The sequence below is a fragment of the Aegilops tauschii genome, chromosome 3, assembly GCF_002575655.3.
Source record: "Aegilops tauschii subsp. strangulata cultivar AL8/78 chromosome 3, Aet v6.0, whole genome shotgun sequence".
Taxonomy (NCBI): domain Eukaryota; kingdom Viridiplantae; phylum Streptophyta; class Magnoliopsida; order Poales; family Poaceae; genus Aegilops; species Aegilops tauschii.
In genome coordinates, this window is record NC_053037.3 from 382582996 (window position 1) to 382599471 (window position 16476).

Consider the following 16476-nt stretch of genomic DNA (forward strand, 5'->3'; position numbering starts at 1 on the left):
ATGTGTGTGCGCACATGGGTGCGATACGGCTCGCGAAAGTCCATGGTCATACGTGCATGACGACGCGCTTGCGACCTCTACCTCTCGCGCGCGGATTGATAGATAGATAATGCAAATGCAATGGTAGCCGCTCCAAGTGGCGCAGCATCGGCGTCCTCGCAACTTGCGAATTATTGTGATTATCCGCTTCCAATCATCGGTGGCCTGCCTGCCTGCCGGTACGAGTGGCATTTGGCCAGACGAACGGAATGGATAGCCTGACATGCCGGATGACCAGTGGAAAATCAGCAGGTCGGTGAGAACAGTATTCCTCCTACCGTACCAATTGCATGCTGGATATTACTACCAAAGTGTGGAATTTCCAAACACAACAATGGCAAAATGCGACAACGAAGAAGATCTCAAACATGCAGCGTAAATGAATTTCCCATAGGTGAAATCAGCTAAAAGAGCCAAAGATAAATTAATTCGGTTGTCCAACTTCAGTCTGGTTTACATTCTACATTTATGGTAGACTAAGACCGGCTCCGGTGTTTTCAAAAATCATGGAACAGCATGAGAGAGTCATCATGTCTAGTGAGGGCCAGGATCAAAATGTTCTTTCTGTTCCGCAGCTTTGTTTCGTCCTTCGAACCCTGCAATACATGATATTTAAACAATTCATGAGTTGAGGTCAGGTAGCACACATCTCTGCAAGTAAAATCTGCTTCAAGCCAACAAAGTTAGTTTCAACAAGGTAAGGGTTCATTTAGTAAGATGGCATGGTGGCAACTAATCCCACATTGCTGACAGACATTATTCTTGTTATTCTGACGAACGTGCATTACACATCAGGTGTCCTACAACTTCCCAGTGATGGTACTAATGTAAACTGATCTCAGCCCAATTGATTCTTCAATCTAGTAACTCGAGACTTGTTTCTAACCAAGGTTTTCTATATGGGAGCATATGAAATTATTGGCCTCGATATATGGTTACGTATCTTCCTGCTCTGCATTTGGGATGATCTAATAATGTAAGCCTGATCCCAACCAAACAACGCTATGAAAGTACCGACTCAGTAAAGAAACAATCAAACTGAATTGCAACTATGATATGGCATAAACACATTATATAGTCATGTATGTACTGTGATGATAAACATATGGGCAATAGAGCAACCAATCCTGACGTGCATCCTGAATTCATGAAACGTAAAAGTAATAAACAATTTTTTGCTTAGGAAAACTCAGCTTACAGCTAAAAAACTGTAAATGGTGATCATTAGATGATAACCTCGAGCAGAAGTTCAGCAATGTAATTCACCATCTGGCGCAAGTTCAAAGCAGCATGGTAGAGATTATCGATGAACTGCTCACGAAATGTATTTTTGGCTCTCCATACAAAAAACTGTGCGTATCCTGTTCCTGCTGCGGAAGCGATTTTCTGTAAACATAATAGAATTATTGTGAACAGAAGCACAAAATGAGACATTTTTTGTTACTTATAAACTTACAGGATATCCATATGCATAATATCCTGTAATTTACAACAAAAGTTCTCCTAGCTTTAAGCCATAGTCAGTTCTTTAGGTTAGCTTGAAACTGAGGTAGCAGAACTGCAGTAGTGTGGAAGCTCTGAACTATTGCTCCAGGAAAGTAACTGAAACTTGAAAGTTGCTAGACGATAACTCTGCCATGGGTGACGTGTGGAACAAAAATACCATTCTATGTGAACATATCATTTTGTCAAACATCTAGTGCAAACATTTATTTGGGGTACAACAAAAGCCAAAAACAGCAATAGCAGATGCATCCAATTTCCTAGTTCCAGCTAATTTTCTACTGTATCAGTCCAATAGAATCACTTTCACAGGTATAGCAGATGCATTAGCATAGTTGGAACTATCCATAAATAGCAATAGCAGATGCATCCAATTTCCTAGTTCCAGCTAATTTTCTACTGTATCAGTCCACCTCTGTGCGCGAGAGCAAAAATACCATCCTTGACCTGTTCGGAAGAGCGTCGGGCCTCAAGGTGAACTACACCAAGAGCTCAGCCACCGTCCTGCATGGAGACCAGACCACCCACGAGACCATTGCCAGCTTGGGATGTGCAACTGCCGCGCTCCCGGTCACCTACCTCGGCATACCTCTGACGGTGCGTCGCCCTTCCGCGGGACAGCTGCAGCCCCTCGTCGACAAGGTCGCTGGACACCTACCCACCTGGAAAGCGTGGCTGATGAACCGGGCCGGCAGGCTGGCCCTGGTCAAGTCCGTCCTCTGCGCCATCCCGGTGCACCAGCTGCTTGCTTTCGCCCCCCCCCCCCCCCCCCCCCCCCCCCGAAGAAGACGCTGCAGCAGCTCGCGAAGATCCAGCGAGGCTTCCTCTGGGCCGGACGAGCCGCCGCCAACGGCGGGCACTGCCACGTTAACTGGCGTCGCGTCAGTCGCCCCCTTGCCCTGGGCGGCCTCGGGATCCATGACCTGGAGCGGACTGGCCTCGCGCTTAGACTGAGGTGGCTTTGGCTCTCGCGCACAGACGCGGAGCGCGCCTGGCAGGGCTTGGACCTCCAGTTCTCCAGCAGCGAGCGCGCCTTGTTCTTCGCCTCCACATACATGTCCATCGGCAATGGCATGAACGCTCTGTTCTGGGAGGATCGATGGCTCAATGGGCGCTCGGTTGGCGAGCTCATGCCGCTGCTATACAAATGCATCAACACGCGCCGACGCAAAGTGAGAACGGTGGCCGAAGGTCTCAACGGCAACACATGGGCCCGAGACATCCAAGGCATCCTTGGCATTCATGAGATTGGTCAGTACCTGCAACTTTGGCAGCTCACGCAGCAGGTCACCCTCCACGACGCCCCTGATCGCCTGATATGGATGTGGACGGCAAGTGGCACATACACAGCGCGGTCTTGCTATGAGGCCACCTTCCAGGGATCCCTACAATCCTACTCTTGGAAGCTGATTTGGAAGGCTTGGGCCCCCCCTCGGGTCAAATTCTTCCATTGGCTCGCCGACTTGGATCGATGTTGGACCGCTGACCGGCTGGCCCGCCACGGATTGCAGCACCATCCGCGCTGCCTGCTTTGCGACCAGGAGCCTGAAACGATGCAACACCTCATGCTCCACTGCCCCTTCTCCAGGCAGGCATGGCACGAGACTCTTGCATGGCTACACATACCGGCGCCAATCCCCAACCAGGAAGCTTCACTCATGGATTGGTGGCAGCACGCCAGGGACGGCACTCCCCACGCACAACGCAAGGCCCTGCAATCCGCGGCACTACTCGTACCATGGTTGGTCTGGAAGCATAGGAATAGCTGTGTATTCGACAACGCGACGCCCTCCCTAGGCACTCTGGTAGACCGGATCAAGGAGGAGGCCGGCTCCTGGGCCAAAGCAGGAGCGACAGGTCTTAGAGTAGTCCTGCCCCCCTCATGGGATGTGCACTGAGCATTGTATTCATCTGCTGTTTAACCGTCCTAGGACGACTGTAACAAACTCCCCACCTTTTCAATGAAAAGAAACGCAAAGGTCTTTTGCGTTTTCTCGGAAAAAAAAAACTATGCTAATGCAGCAGTAGAGCCTCTCTAGCAGATTCCTTATAACCCACTCATTCCTTCAAATTTGTAACCCAATAATGCAGCATTAGTGCTGGTGAAACTTATGGGTGCAAGAAGTTCTAAACTTTTCCCATTCCTTATCCTTAATTTGTTTTGAAGGATCTTCCCTAAAACTGGTATTTGTTCAGTAAATTTACAGAAGTTACTTATTCATTTCAAGGAATAAGTGTTTAATAAAGCACCTACATATGCTCTTGAGCTGGTGAAACTTATGAGTGCAAGAAGTTCTAAACTTTTGCGGTATTACCAATTGCCACACTACAAAACTCAGAAAGTGTGGGTTAAGGTGTTCGAGCACCATTCACATAACTAGGAATTACTCTAGAACATATAACTGGATATTATTTGTGTTTAAGTACTTAATGTGTCAAGAAAACTTTAGACACTTACTCTTTTATTAACTAACTTATCAAGTTTGTTTACAAGCTTTATCCCAAATGCTCAAATAGCCTTTTTAAACTGCATTGATGCTTATAAATGAGGCAGATTTATGATGAAAGTAACGCAATATATCATGAATTCATGATGCATTCGTAAGGCTAATATGGGCCACCTGCCTTGTATAGTAAAGTAGTAGACCATTAAAGCAGTGAAGTTATCGCACAACAAACATTTAAAGCAAGGAGGGTTATCATTGTCATTCTCTCTGCCCTCCAAGCAAGAAATACTACTTTTCTGATGACACTAGGAAACAGACCTCTGTATCTATGTAGCCATCGTTCCATAGTTTGTACAAAGTTGAATGAACAATCTGCTTGTCAAGAATTGTTGTGTCAATAATCTGCACATTTGCAATCAAAGTTTAGATTTGTGTACTTCGGTTTGCAACAGGAAGCCATGTCATCAAATAAACAATCATAAAACAGAATCACACAAATAAAATTAATGCATAACAGAAGCTTTCTTAACCAAACGAGATTGACAACAATAGCAAAGCATAGTTCTACAATTTCCTCAATGTGTAAGAGTACTTACTTGATCTGTCTCAACTGCACAACCTTGTGTGACCAATAGCCTAAAGATTGTAAAAGCTTCTTGCCCGTATTTCTTTTTCACAAGCGACTCTATCTATAATGCACACATAAAAGACATGTGCATGTCAACTGTTAGTACGGAAAGGACAGGGGAGTGTCTTTTAATAACTCAAATAAACCATGAAACAGTAACACAATCTGGTACCTCCTCATTTCTACATGCTTCAACCATTTTGCGTAAATCTACAGAAAAACAATACCACTGTCATGAGAATCTTACAAAAAGAACTTATGATGTTCACTCAAAGGCTGGCAAACTAAATTTAAACATCAAGTGTTTTTTAATCTTACATAAAAGAAATTATGATGTTAACTCAAGGTTGGCATACTAAATTTGAGCATCCAGAGTTTAGAACGGAAGACAAGTAACAAGGAAAGTTAAGTTTCTACAACATAATTTCCAGCTGTTTAGAGGCTTTTTCACGCTTCGGCGGAATATTTTGTTATCACTGCATACAGCACAATTTCATGGAATAGCAGGCCGTCAGTATCAGCAACCTAATGGTAACTAGGCTCGAACTAATTATGAAAACAATGGAAGATGTCATAGCTATAGTACTTTTTCCATGTATAGACCAACCAACATGTCTCCTTAGCTAGAAGTGCGTAGTGTGGACTGGTTCACATGATCATATCCGAAGTTCAAATATAATTAAGACATTAAGCTACCATGATTCAATCCAGGAATTGGACTGGACCGAAATCAGTTTCCTTATGGCATCCATTGCCTAGTGGCAAGTTTTGATTTCCGAACCATAGAAGTTCATTTCTACCAAGCTTGAACTGGGCTTCATGCCGAGCACTTAACTAACAGAACTTCGATGTATTCGACTTATACAGACTAAAAATATCAACAGTAACTTACCAAAAGTAAATTCTTCCCCATCGGAAGTAGTACACTGTAAATCCAGCAGGACTGGTTTTATGTCACCAATTGTCATTGCTGCAGTTCCTTCCTTTTGTCCTAGTTTCTCCAAAATACCATTTGTTGATGATGTCACTGAAAGAATGGAACTCAATGTTATACTTGTTGGAAACAATTCACAACTGATTGCTAGAATGGTCTTTCCCCCCTCTAGTGATATTATATAATTTTCAAGCAAGGTATAGTGATTTTCCTTGCGTCGATATCGACGGGGCAACTATTAATCAAACTGGAACCATGTAACTTCAGTGATAAATTGTCATGGTACATTGGTACTTCAGCAAGTCGGTTACTTGCCTACTTGGTATCTTCGGAGGCATTCATATACAATTAACCTAATGAGGTATACTAGATTTGTTTTATCCTCTTATGTCTCTCTCTCCCCCTTTCTTCAAATCGAATAGAGAGTAGAAAGCTAAAACAAATCACAAAAGGCATGATTTTAACAAGCATATGCCATTGTAGGAAATAAACTAGCATATGACATTCCCTAATCTGGCTCATTCAAGACTGTGCCAAGCTATAGGGCAGCCCGGTGCATGTAGCTCCCGCTTGCGCAGGGTCCGGGGAAGGGTCCGACCACTTTGGGTCTATTGTATGCAGCCTTTCCCTACATTTCTGTAAGGCTGTTTCCAGGACTTGAACCCGTGACCTCATGGTCACAAGGCAGCAGCTTTACCACTGCGCCAAGGCTCCCCTTCTTTGTGCCAAGCTATAGATTTCAAATAAATAGCTCAAACAGAAACTAGCATTTCTTAGTTAATGCTCACCACCAAGAGGCAAGACCAGGGCAGCCCCAGTGCATGTAGCTCCCGCTTGCGCAGGGTCTGGGGAAGGGTCCGACCACTTTGGGTCTATTGTACGCAGCCTTTCCCTACATTTCTGCAAGAGGCTGTTTCCAGGACTTGAACCCATGACCTCATGGTCACAAGGCAGCAGCTTTACCACTGCGCCAAGGCTCCCCTTCTACCAAGAGGCAAGACCAGAACCGATAGAATTTAAAAACAGAAATGCAGGTTAAAAATAGTTATGTTCATACAAGACCATATGTGGATGTAAAGCCATAAAAATAAAATTGCTGTGTTCCTGGATCTACTATTGAAAGGATACTTGAGCTATTGATATCGGGTACTACCAGAGTTTGTATCTTTGTCAGTTAAGTTAGCTTCGAAAAATGACTCCCAGATAGGATGTGTGCCAACCTTCAGCTTTGGCTTCTTTCGGTCTGCACAAAACTTTAATGCAAGAAGGAAAACATTAAGTGAGAATTAACAAAGTCGAATTGCATGATTCCTTCAGCTGCACCGTTCATGCATATACACAAATAAAAAGATATCAAAATGAAAAATCTGCATTCTCTGCTCAAAAAGGCAGGTGCAGTACAGCAACACGGTCCTGTACATGACAGGCAAGCCTTACGGCATCTCTGATGTGCATCTCAAACCAGTTAAATAGATGCAATAGAAGCTAGAGAAAACTCTTAAGTTGAAGCTGACCACAGCATGTGAGAATAACTTTCATGGCCCACACAACAACATGCCCACCCTAGCTGCCGGTTGCCGCTTCAGTTGGCTCTATCTTCGCTTGCAGCTCTGGCTCATCCCCTCCGAGGAGCAGCTCGGACTCATCCCCACGCCGCAGAACTTCTTGGATAGTCTCCAAGATCTCCACAGTCAAGAACATTGTCAAGATAGAGGAAGATGCAGCTCTGTTGATCGGCCTCCCATCACTATTCTGTCATCGACGCCAAAGCTCCCCGACTGGACTTGTGCTTCCATTGTTCATGATCAGCTTGGTATTGGGAGAAATACCAGTGGCAGTGGTATTGAGAGAGAGAGAGAGATTCAATACAGTGCAGAAGCTATTATATGTTCATGGAGTACATTCCTTTTTGCTTTTGTCCTCTTTTTACTGTACAAACTTCATTTCGCTTTGGGGTTTACATTACAATCCTTTCTTCATGGCAGCAGCAACCCCACCCGACCCCCACTCCTCTTCCCAAGCAATAAATCTCATTGTCGTTTTGTAGAAAAGAATGGCTTGGTAGGTATCTTACTTCTAGAAGACCCAATGCAAGCAAGGAAAAACAATATACAGAAACACGGCTGCAGATAAAAAGATGAAGACGCCTGCATAAATATGCTATCCATAGTAATGCTATGATAACAGAACATACCTTCTTCTTTAGACAGAATATAAATTTCTCAAAATTTACCCGCCAAAGTACTTCATTCTCTGCAATTGTTGAGTTGAGCTCTTCATCTATCTCAAAGGCTCCGTGTTTCCGCTGATGAAATAACGACACAGAGAATTACATGATGATAAAAGCAGTGCATTGCATACTGTTGCTGCATTTGCTAGTTCCTATCAATAATTTCAGAAAATGCCTTCGCCATTGACAAAAATCTACACCTGTCACTTTGCCTTTTCTCGTTTAACTACAGGATGGCCGAAACAACAAACACCAAATTTTCACATAACATGGTGGTGAAGATAAGTAAAAAGAGTACACCACCTTAGCACCTGCAACAGCGTTATGAGGACAATCATTTGTCTTTGATGCATCCTCCATGCCGTATGGGATCTCAGAAAACCTTTCCGGGTCAGAAAGGGTTGCAGTATTGACAACTTTCTGCTCAAGTGAAAGAACCTCCTCGGCAGTCTGTAACAAAGATAATTTTCTCAGGTCCAGTAACTGACTATCATACACAGAACATATCAACAGAAGAAAGAACAGTACTAATGCATTATTAAAGCATTGAGATCTTGGTACTAGTAACTATCAGTTTTCACAAAGTGTACAGGTGATGATCATGAGTTAAGAGTAAGATGATTTTCGTCAACAGGCCTCGCATAAAAAGGACCCAAACCACCGAGCTAGCTAATTAGCCCGTTGCTAAGATGTCTAATTACAAGACCAAGTTACTAAACTAACCAGCCTAGTCAGCTTCTACCAATCCTGCATGCATTTGTATTAGTTTACAGTAGAAAACTATAAAAGTAAGTAGAGGCCTATTAAAATGACCAGGAATGTCCATAACAGGGAATCACTTTACATACTTTTGGAACTCTTCTCCTTGCAGCTGTAGATTGTTCATCTTCCTGTGGATTGAAATAGGGTTCAGCTTTTGGGCAACGTTCCACATAACGTGCATACACAAGTTTGTTGAAGTTCATTCGTATTTCTTCCCTTGCTGGTCGGATGGTGCCTGGAACATGGATGACCGATTATCAGGGAACAGTAATAGTCACTATCACCAGCAAATATCAAAGATTATGGGAAAAAAAGGAAAGAGAATAACATCATAAAAAGAACAGTGGATGATCCAATAACAACTTCAACAAATTAAAAGGACATACCTTCTGGCACTTTAGAGATTGTGCGTCCCACAAGTTGGTCAAATGTTAGCCTACCATTCTGAAGCAATCCCTCAATAAGAGTTTCTGACTGCAAGATACATAAGTTCTATGCATAAGGTCATAAACTTTGGAAAAGTTACAAGTACTGAATGATTGTAGGCATAATGTTAAAATTAACTTTATTTTCTTCTGAGAATGGCCCGGGAAACAATCACACATTTTGTAGCAAAAATAGCACCAGAACAATTAGAATGTAAGTTCAGGCAAGGTATGTTATCTGTCAGTTTCTCTATCAACTACCAGCATATCACAAACAATAATTACCAGCATATTTATTAAACACCTAAAAAGGGATCATATAAACATCCCCACAGCCAACAGCATTCTCCCCTTACCCTGTCAACCCGCCTCTGTTACCATGGGTGGAGAATAGGGAATGGCCACAATATCACAATATCACAAGCATCAAACCTAGAACCTAATGACTTCTATAACACTGTAGTCCAATTAAATATGTATATTGATATATTGAGTAAAAATACAAATAATTCTACTAATAAATTACAATTAAAATATGTGTATATAGCAACTTATTTTATGCAATGCAGATATGATCATCTTTCTGCAAAAGTGTTTGCTTGTTCAGATTCAACATACTCTAGTATTATGGATTGGGGGGATTTCGGAGTGCACAAGTTCTCAACCCTCAGGGCAGAGTACAAATATGAATATATGTGAGAAAATACAAAATGTTAATCGTACAGGAAAATCTTAACCATATTTGTATTTTATAAAATATAGTAGTCCAATAATATGGATAATACGGACCCTTGACGGAGAACGGATGTTTGGCTCTCGGCCTCCATGGAGGCCTTTTTTTTGAAAATTTCAAAATTCAAACTTTCCGGTTTCAAAATAATCTGAAAAAAATTATGCAAGTAAACAAGGATGTTATGTGTATGTATCTAAAATTTCAGGGTGAAACACGTTGAAATGCGACCTGTTCAAAAAAGACAAATTCATGGCTTGGGAGGATGAATAGTATCATGTGTTAAAAAGCCTCACAGTTGTCTTTTTTGCACAGCCCTCATTTCAACGTATTTTGCCCTGAAAAATTACACACATGTGTGTTATGCCTCCATGTATGTCTGTATTTTTTTTCGGAATTTTTTGAAATGTAGAAAATTGAAATTTGATGAATTTTGAATTTTTCAAAACCGAGATCCATGGAGCTCGGCCTCCAAAGGCAATATCCGCCCTTGACGCCCTAATAAGTGTGGGGAACATTGAAAATAGGGTCATACATGGTACCATGCACCACAGTGTAGCATGCTTGGAGATTAACCCAGAGGATGGATAGAGAATGTAAATACAGCATTAGTTTAAAAAATTGGAATGATCAAGCTGAAATAGTATGATTTTTTTTTCAGAGTACGCCAATGGCATACCTTAGTTTTATAGAAGGGAGCAAACCAAATTACAGGAGTCTGGCCCTACACTACAAACAGTGCAGCCAGAGAAACACCACTCCATCTATTACACTCTAAGGTTGTCTCACAAAAATATCTAGACACACCACACCCGTCCTCCTAATGACATAAAGCTCATCCACAACGTGGTCAAATAGTACGAATATGAAACGGTTCATCTTGCACTACATATAGAGGAAAATGTTTGTCGACGAAAAGATGATGCCTTATGATCTTGAAGAGTAAGAAGAATATGTTCAGACGTACAGCACTACAATAATTTGATTATGCTGAACGGCAAACTCCAGATAGAAAGGATTAGCTAGCTTCTATTTGCCAACAGTGACTGCGGTAGCTAAATATCATGAAAGAGTAATGGACATCCTCAGGACCCCGATCTAAATTTGCAAGTGATTGTTTTAGCACGTGTTAATAATCTTTAGTGTAATACTCCGAGATATCTCAGTTACTCTTTGTCATCGCCTCTAGACCATTAATCAAGGTCGATATGCATCTAGCAACGAGAGTCACAAGGTGCAAAAAAATCTACAGTACCATCTGCTCCTCACTGATTTCAGCATTCAGAGAATTATGGATGCTGTTTTAATCAATCCCAGCTTTTAACAAGCAAGCGTGAACTATAAAATCAAGTGCGCATCCAAGTACGAACCTCTGGAATGTCCGCGCGGATAACAGAGATGAACTTTGAGAAGCGCAGCCGATGCAGGACATTGTCGAAGATGGCCAAGTAGAGCGTGATGGTCCTGTCGCCTACAATCACAGATAAATTAATGGAGTCACAGACTAGCAGGGCATCGAATCGAATCATATAGCCAAGGGATTTGCATACGGGCTTGCCTCTGGGCGATGAGAAGGCCTGAACGCAGTTGTGCTGGATGAGGACGAGGAGAGAGTTCTTCACTTGCCCCTGCGGGAGCTTGAGACGGCGCACAATCTCCGTCAGCTGCAGCGCCCCGTGGCGGAGGAGGCAGTCGCACACCTTCTGCGAGAGGGGATCGGGCGGCGGGAGTTAGGGCTTCACACGCACGAACACGCTGACGCAATGCCAGTACCAGGGAGCGACGGGAGGGTAGGAGGCGGGCAGGGGTCTTACCGCTACGAGGGGGCCGAAGTGGTCGGATATGAGGCCCGCGGCGAGGAGGATGCCGTGCTGCGACACCATGGTCGCCGGCGGCGAGGAGGATTAGGATTTTTGGGTGCGTGTTGCGGCGGCGGCGTCGGCGCGGCTCGCCAAAGCCCTCAACGCGAGACAACCTAACCAGCAAAGACTGCACGTGACGTGATCCTGGGCGTCCATTTTTAGGCCAGCGGCTCAGGTTTTATGCCACGGAACCGTCCATTCTAACCCTAAACCCCCGGCGCAGCCAGACCGGTGGAGGAAGCCGCCAGCCCACCACAGCAGCCATGTTGCGCCGCGCCTCCCAGCTCCTCCGCACCATCCCCGCCGCCACCGTGTTCCCCCGCCGCCTCCCGCAACCGCACCGGCACCCGCTTCCAGCCCCACCCGCCTATCTCTCCCCCGCCCCCAGGCAACCGTCGTACTTCTACGCCACCGAGTCAGCGGCGGCGCCGGCGGCGCGGCCACCAAAGGTGCCGCGGCCACTGAGGACGGTGGGGAGCCTGCTGAGGCTGAACGACATCCGCGACAACCCCGGCGCGACGCAGCAGAAGACGCGCAAGGGCCGCGGGATCGGCTCCGGGAAGGGCAAGACGGCGGGGCGCGGGCACAAGGGCCAGAAGGCGCGCGGCACCGCTCGGTTCGGCTTCGAGGGCGGCCAAACCCCGCTGCGCCGCCGTCTCCCCCGCCGCGGCTTTAAAAATCGCTTCTCACTCACGTTCCAGGTCCAGGGCCCTCCTTGCATTTCTGTTCATCTGCTTTCCTTGCACGCAGCAACGCGACATTTGCTGTTTGCGATCTAAGTTGTTTGATCACGAATCAACATTTCGTTCCTTGTTTTCCATGTATGTGTGGCATCCTCGAAGGTTGCTTGATTCGATGACCGTAAGTTGTCCGGGTCAACATTTCTGCACAGAAGGTGCTTGATCTGTGCTCTGTGCACGGAGTTCACATATTTTGAATTTACTACGCTTATTCCGAGTGCTACCTTGATAAGGATTTTGCCCCCTTCGTTGATGCTCCTTAGTTAGGCGAAGGAATTTCTGACTGAGCTTACTAGTGCCCTATCTGTAGTGGTAGCTCTTAGACGAGCTTCTAGATCACTTTGATTCTAAGTGTACAACAATAGAACCGTGTGTTAAAAATGGGACGGAGGGAGTATGCATTATGAAAATACCAGAATATTGGATTCATGAGCTTTGGAGAAATGGGCATTCTGAGATAACATAGAAACTACCGAGAAGACATCAAAGATATTATGGTCGTAGGTCAAGCTACAGTGAGGGCAGCACCAGCTTGCAGCATTGAAAGACTTGGCTTGGGCGTCAACAGTGTCAGTTATATATCTTCTGGTCGGTAGAGTATGCTGGCTCCTTATCAGCTAGAGTATGATATATGTGAGCAGTGGTGGATCCATACCAAGTGCCAAGATATGTGGCTTCTGTATTGAATTGGTCGCCAAACTTTGGTGGATAATGATAATCGGTGGGGCTGTAGTGCTAATCTGTTGTAAGACCTGAGGTGTTGTGCGCTAATTGGGCGCTGATTTTGGACATATCTATTACAGAGTAAACTATTGATTGGAAAAAATCTCTATGCTTGATTTTTGTTTGGGAAGGAAACCTAGGCTTATATTTAAAAGTTTACACATTATCTAATCTATTAATGGATATATAAGTTCATGTTAGTAAAGTGGTGGCCACTATTTGGTGCCGTGCTAGTATGCAAGAACAACGGAACCTTGTGCGTGTATGCAGGTTTCAAAGATTTACATTTCTGTAGTGTTACATAGATTAGATTGCGAAGAGCACTGCAAGAAATTTTTTTTAATGGGACATGCCCATTGCTATTTTCTTTTCTTTTCTGTTCATCATGACTCACAAAGAGAACATGCCATATTCTTATAACATATAGTTGTATCATGTTACGTAATCTCTAGCATAAGACCTAGTAAAGCATCAAAATTTACAATCTAATGAATTGCATCTATCATATGTTGCCAATCCTTCAGGAGGTACTGTGAAGTGATCTACTGTTGGGCACTGAGCAGTGGAGTAACTTTCTGTTTGCTTTACAATCTTCTAGTCTCCTGAAATCGTATTCCAACATGAGATGTGATGTACCTATCTCTGCTAGTTCATGCAGTGATTGTTTTTCAGCAAATTGTGGTTGCTATTTGATCCATGCTAACGTCTTACTTCAACATCTACAAAATAACCGCAAAATTTTGTATTCATTTGGGTAACTGGACGCTCATTGTAGAACTTGACAATTACTTTGTTTATACTTTAAGCTCAATTTTTTATTTGCAAATGGCACCATGGGCATAGTGTGATGTTGTCATCTTTCCCTATGGTCAGCCCTGTGGACTGGGAAAAATTGCGAAGCTCATCAATGCTGGAAAAATTGATTCCTCTGAATTGATCACAATGAAGACACTGAAGGTACTACCGTCATTTCTTTGAACTAGCTATGTTTCTGTTTTCTTCTTTGCAACATCAACTTCTCTGTCACACTTTATCAGGATACAAGTGCCATTGGAAAACAAATAAAGGATGGGATTCGGTTAATGGGCCGTGGTGCAGAAGAAATCAAATGGCCAATTCACCTCGAGGCAAGCAGAAGCTAGTTCGAAATAGTTAAATCTTATCAATTTTCATAAGCATATACTCCCTCTGTAAACAAATATAAGATGTTTTAGATCACTGATCTAGAACATCTTATATTTGTTTACAGAGGGAGTAGTTTCTTGTTCATTTCAAGTCCTCCATTCTCAGGACTATCATGCACGTTTTCATAGTCTGATTCTCAGTTTCTTGCTGCATGCGGCGACACATAATTCGAACATGTAAATGTATCTGTTCCGCCGAGTGCCATTTAGCCATTATAATGATACCACAGAATGTGCTCATTTAGTTATGTATTTGCATGACCTGCCTGCCCATTGCTTGCAATCATGTTTAGTACAAGTAGTGGCTCTTTTGTAAAGGCAATGAGGGAATTCCAACTGCGAGTGTAATTAATATAGCTTTCCTATTGCTGAATATTGTTTGGCATGTGCCCAACTAATACAATATGGTTCATATATAAGTTTGTAATAGATGATGGCAGTGACAAATAAAAACATCATGATTTTACTTGCAATGTATTTTAAGTGAAATTATATTGCTTTGATTATCAAGATATAACATTTTTCAACTTTTAAGAATGGTTACACATACTAGGCCAGCTGTGAACATTGGTGCTGTGGATTGGATTTGATATATTATGTATCCAAATTTTACGAATCCCTTCCTAAGCAAATGTAAATTGGCAGGTATCAAGGGCGACTGCAAGGGCGAAAGCTGCAGTTGAAGCAGCAGGTGGAACTGTAAGATTGGTGTACTACAACAAGCTTGGGTTCAGGGCACTACTCAAACCTGAATGGTTTGCAAAGAAGGGCCGCCTTATACCAAAAGCGGCGAGGCCTCCACCCAAGCAACGAGACAAGGTTGATAGCATTGGCCGGCTACCTGCTCCCACGAAGCCACTTCCCTTCACATCGGAGGAATTAGAGTTTACTGCCAAGCGTGAAGCTGCTAAAGTGATCGCTGCATAGGAGGGAGTACAAATCACTGAAGAAGCCCATCCGAACTTTTATTACTTACATAAGTCTTGCACCGGGCATGTATAACAATCACTTGCTCTTTCCTATAGGTGTATTCCTTGTGGGATCCATGTGTTTCCTTGTCATTTGTGCTACGCGGGAATGACATTTTCTTCTTCCGGTGGCAGTAGTACCTCCTGGTAAGCACCAGGGCTGGCCGGTAAAATATCCTGTAACAGTCTTTTGAGAGATCAGTTCATTGTTTTCACTAATAGAAACTTTTTCTCTAGGACAATCAGTTTCAGCACTAACTGTACTTCAGAAATGTCTGCCAAACACTATAGGACAAAATATGGCTTTTGGTGTACCTTAAGAAAAAAAGGAGCATCTGTCAAAAAGTAAAAAAGAAAAAGAAAACAAGTGGTAATTAGTTTTAGGACCCCAATAGCCAATGAACCTTACCTGGGAAGGGATGGCAATATTAGTTGCCACGAGCATTGCAATTTTAGTTAGTGAGCATGACAACTACGCTGTAGTTTTATTTTTCATCATAAAATTGCCGTGCTTGCAAATTTAAATCGTCATCTTTGCCCATCCTTGTGATAACTAATGTTGCCATCAAAATGTTTGCAATTGCCACCCTTCCTAGAGAACGTCCGCTGAATAACATCACCCTGGTTTTAGCACAAAGAACTTCTCTAACAATTTCTATAGGTTCAATGTAAGATCTATCTGCTGTTTAATCATCACATCAATTTTTCCTTCAATTTTTATAGGGGCGATATCTTTAGCAATTTATTGGTAAAGAGCATAAGGAATGGGACAAGAATTCTTATGAGGGAAAGATGAAACTGTTATGTTTTTTTGAGGGAACTGTTATGTTATGTTAGCTGTGATGAAACTGTTATGTTAGCTAATCAGATTTGACACAAGCCTTGTCCTGACCTTACTCTAGTCAATCAGACGGTACTAATTGTTCATCGGCTTGGCCCATCGCAGACACAGGACACACCCGACCACAAGAAAAACAATCATCAGCCTGGCCCATCGCACTTACACTAATTGTGCTTCGTTTGACCTTTTGTTTAAGTAGGGTGGTTTTTGTCTGGTCTTGTGCAACGAAGGCAGAGTGGTTGGAGGGAGTAATGATCCTTTTGCTCTGACATATTTTTCTTTTCCTCTGTCGTCCAAGGTTTCGTGTGCATCCTTGACACATGTCCTGGGGCCTAATCCCATATTAACAGGACGATAGTGCCATTGTTCGACAAAATTTCTCCAGAACAATGGAGCTGAAAACAACCAGCCACCCAACAGCTAGGAATCTCCGTTCGAGCAAGAGAATGCCGGCATTTTC

The 16476-nt window shown here is 43.4% G+C and overlaps 2 protein-coding genes across 2 annotated transcripts; one reads left to right on the plus strand and one right to left on the minus strand.

The window, feature by feature from the left end:
- Positions 1 to 314: 314 nt before the first annotated feature.
- On the minus strand, positions 315 to 11718 carry LOC109776838 (uncharacterized). The gene is made up of 14 exons (XM_020335502.4): positions 11513 to 11718; positions 11257 to 11401; positions 11069 to 11169; positions 8930 to 9017; positions 8630 to 8778; positions 8085 to 8231; positions 7746 to 7856; positions 6705 to 6804; positions 5510 to 5644; positions 4790 to 4827; positions 4586 to 4678; positions 4308 to 4391; positions 1276 to 1425; positions 315 to 635 (listed from the first exon to the last, which is right to left on the minus strand). The coding sequence occupies exons 1-14, from the start codon at positions 11579 to 11581 to the stop codon at positions 537 to 539; spliced, it is 1509 nt and encodes a 502-aa protein (XP_020191091.1). The 5' UTR covers positions 11582 to 11718; the 3' UTR covers positions 315 to 536.
- Positions 11719 to 11748: 30 nt separating this feature from the next.
- LOC109776839 (uncharacterized) lies at positions 11749 to 15417 on the plus strand. Its single transcript, XM_020335503.3, has 4 exons — positions 11749 to 12261; positions 13897 to 13980; positions 14061 to 14150; positions 14853 to 15417. The coding sequence occupies exons 1-4, from the start codon at positions 11824 to 11826 to the stop codon at positions 15132 to 15134; spliced, it is 894 nt and encodes a 297-aa protein (XP_020191092.1). The 5' UTR covers positions 11749 to 11823; the 3' UTR covers positions 15135 to 15417.
- Positions 15418 to 16476: the final 1059 nt, after the last annotated feature.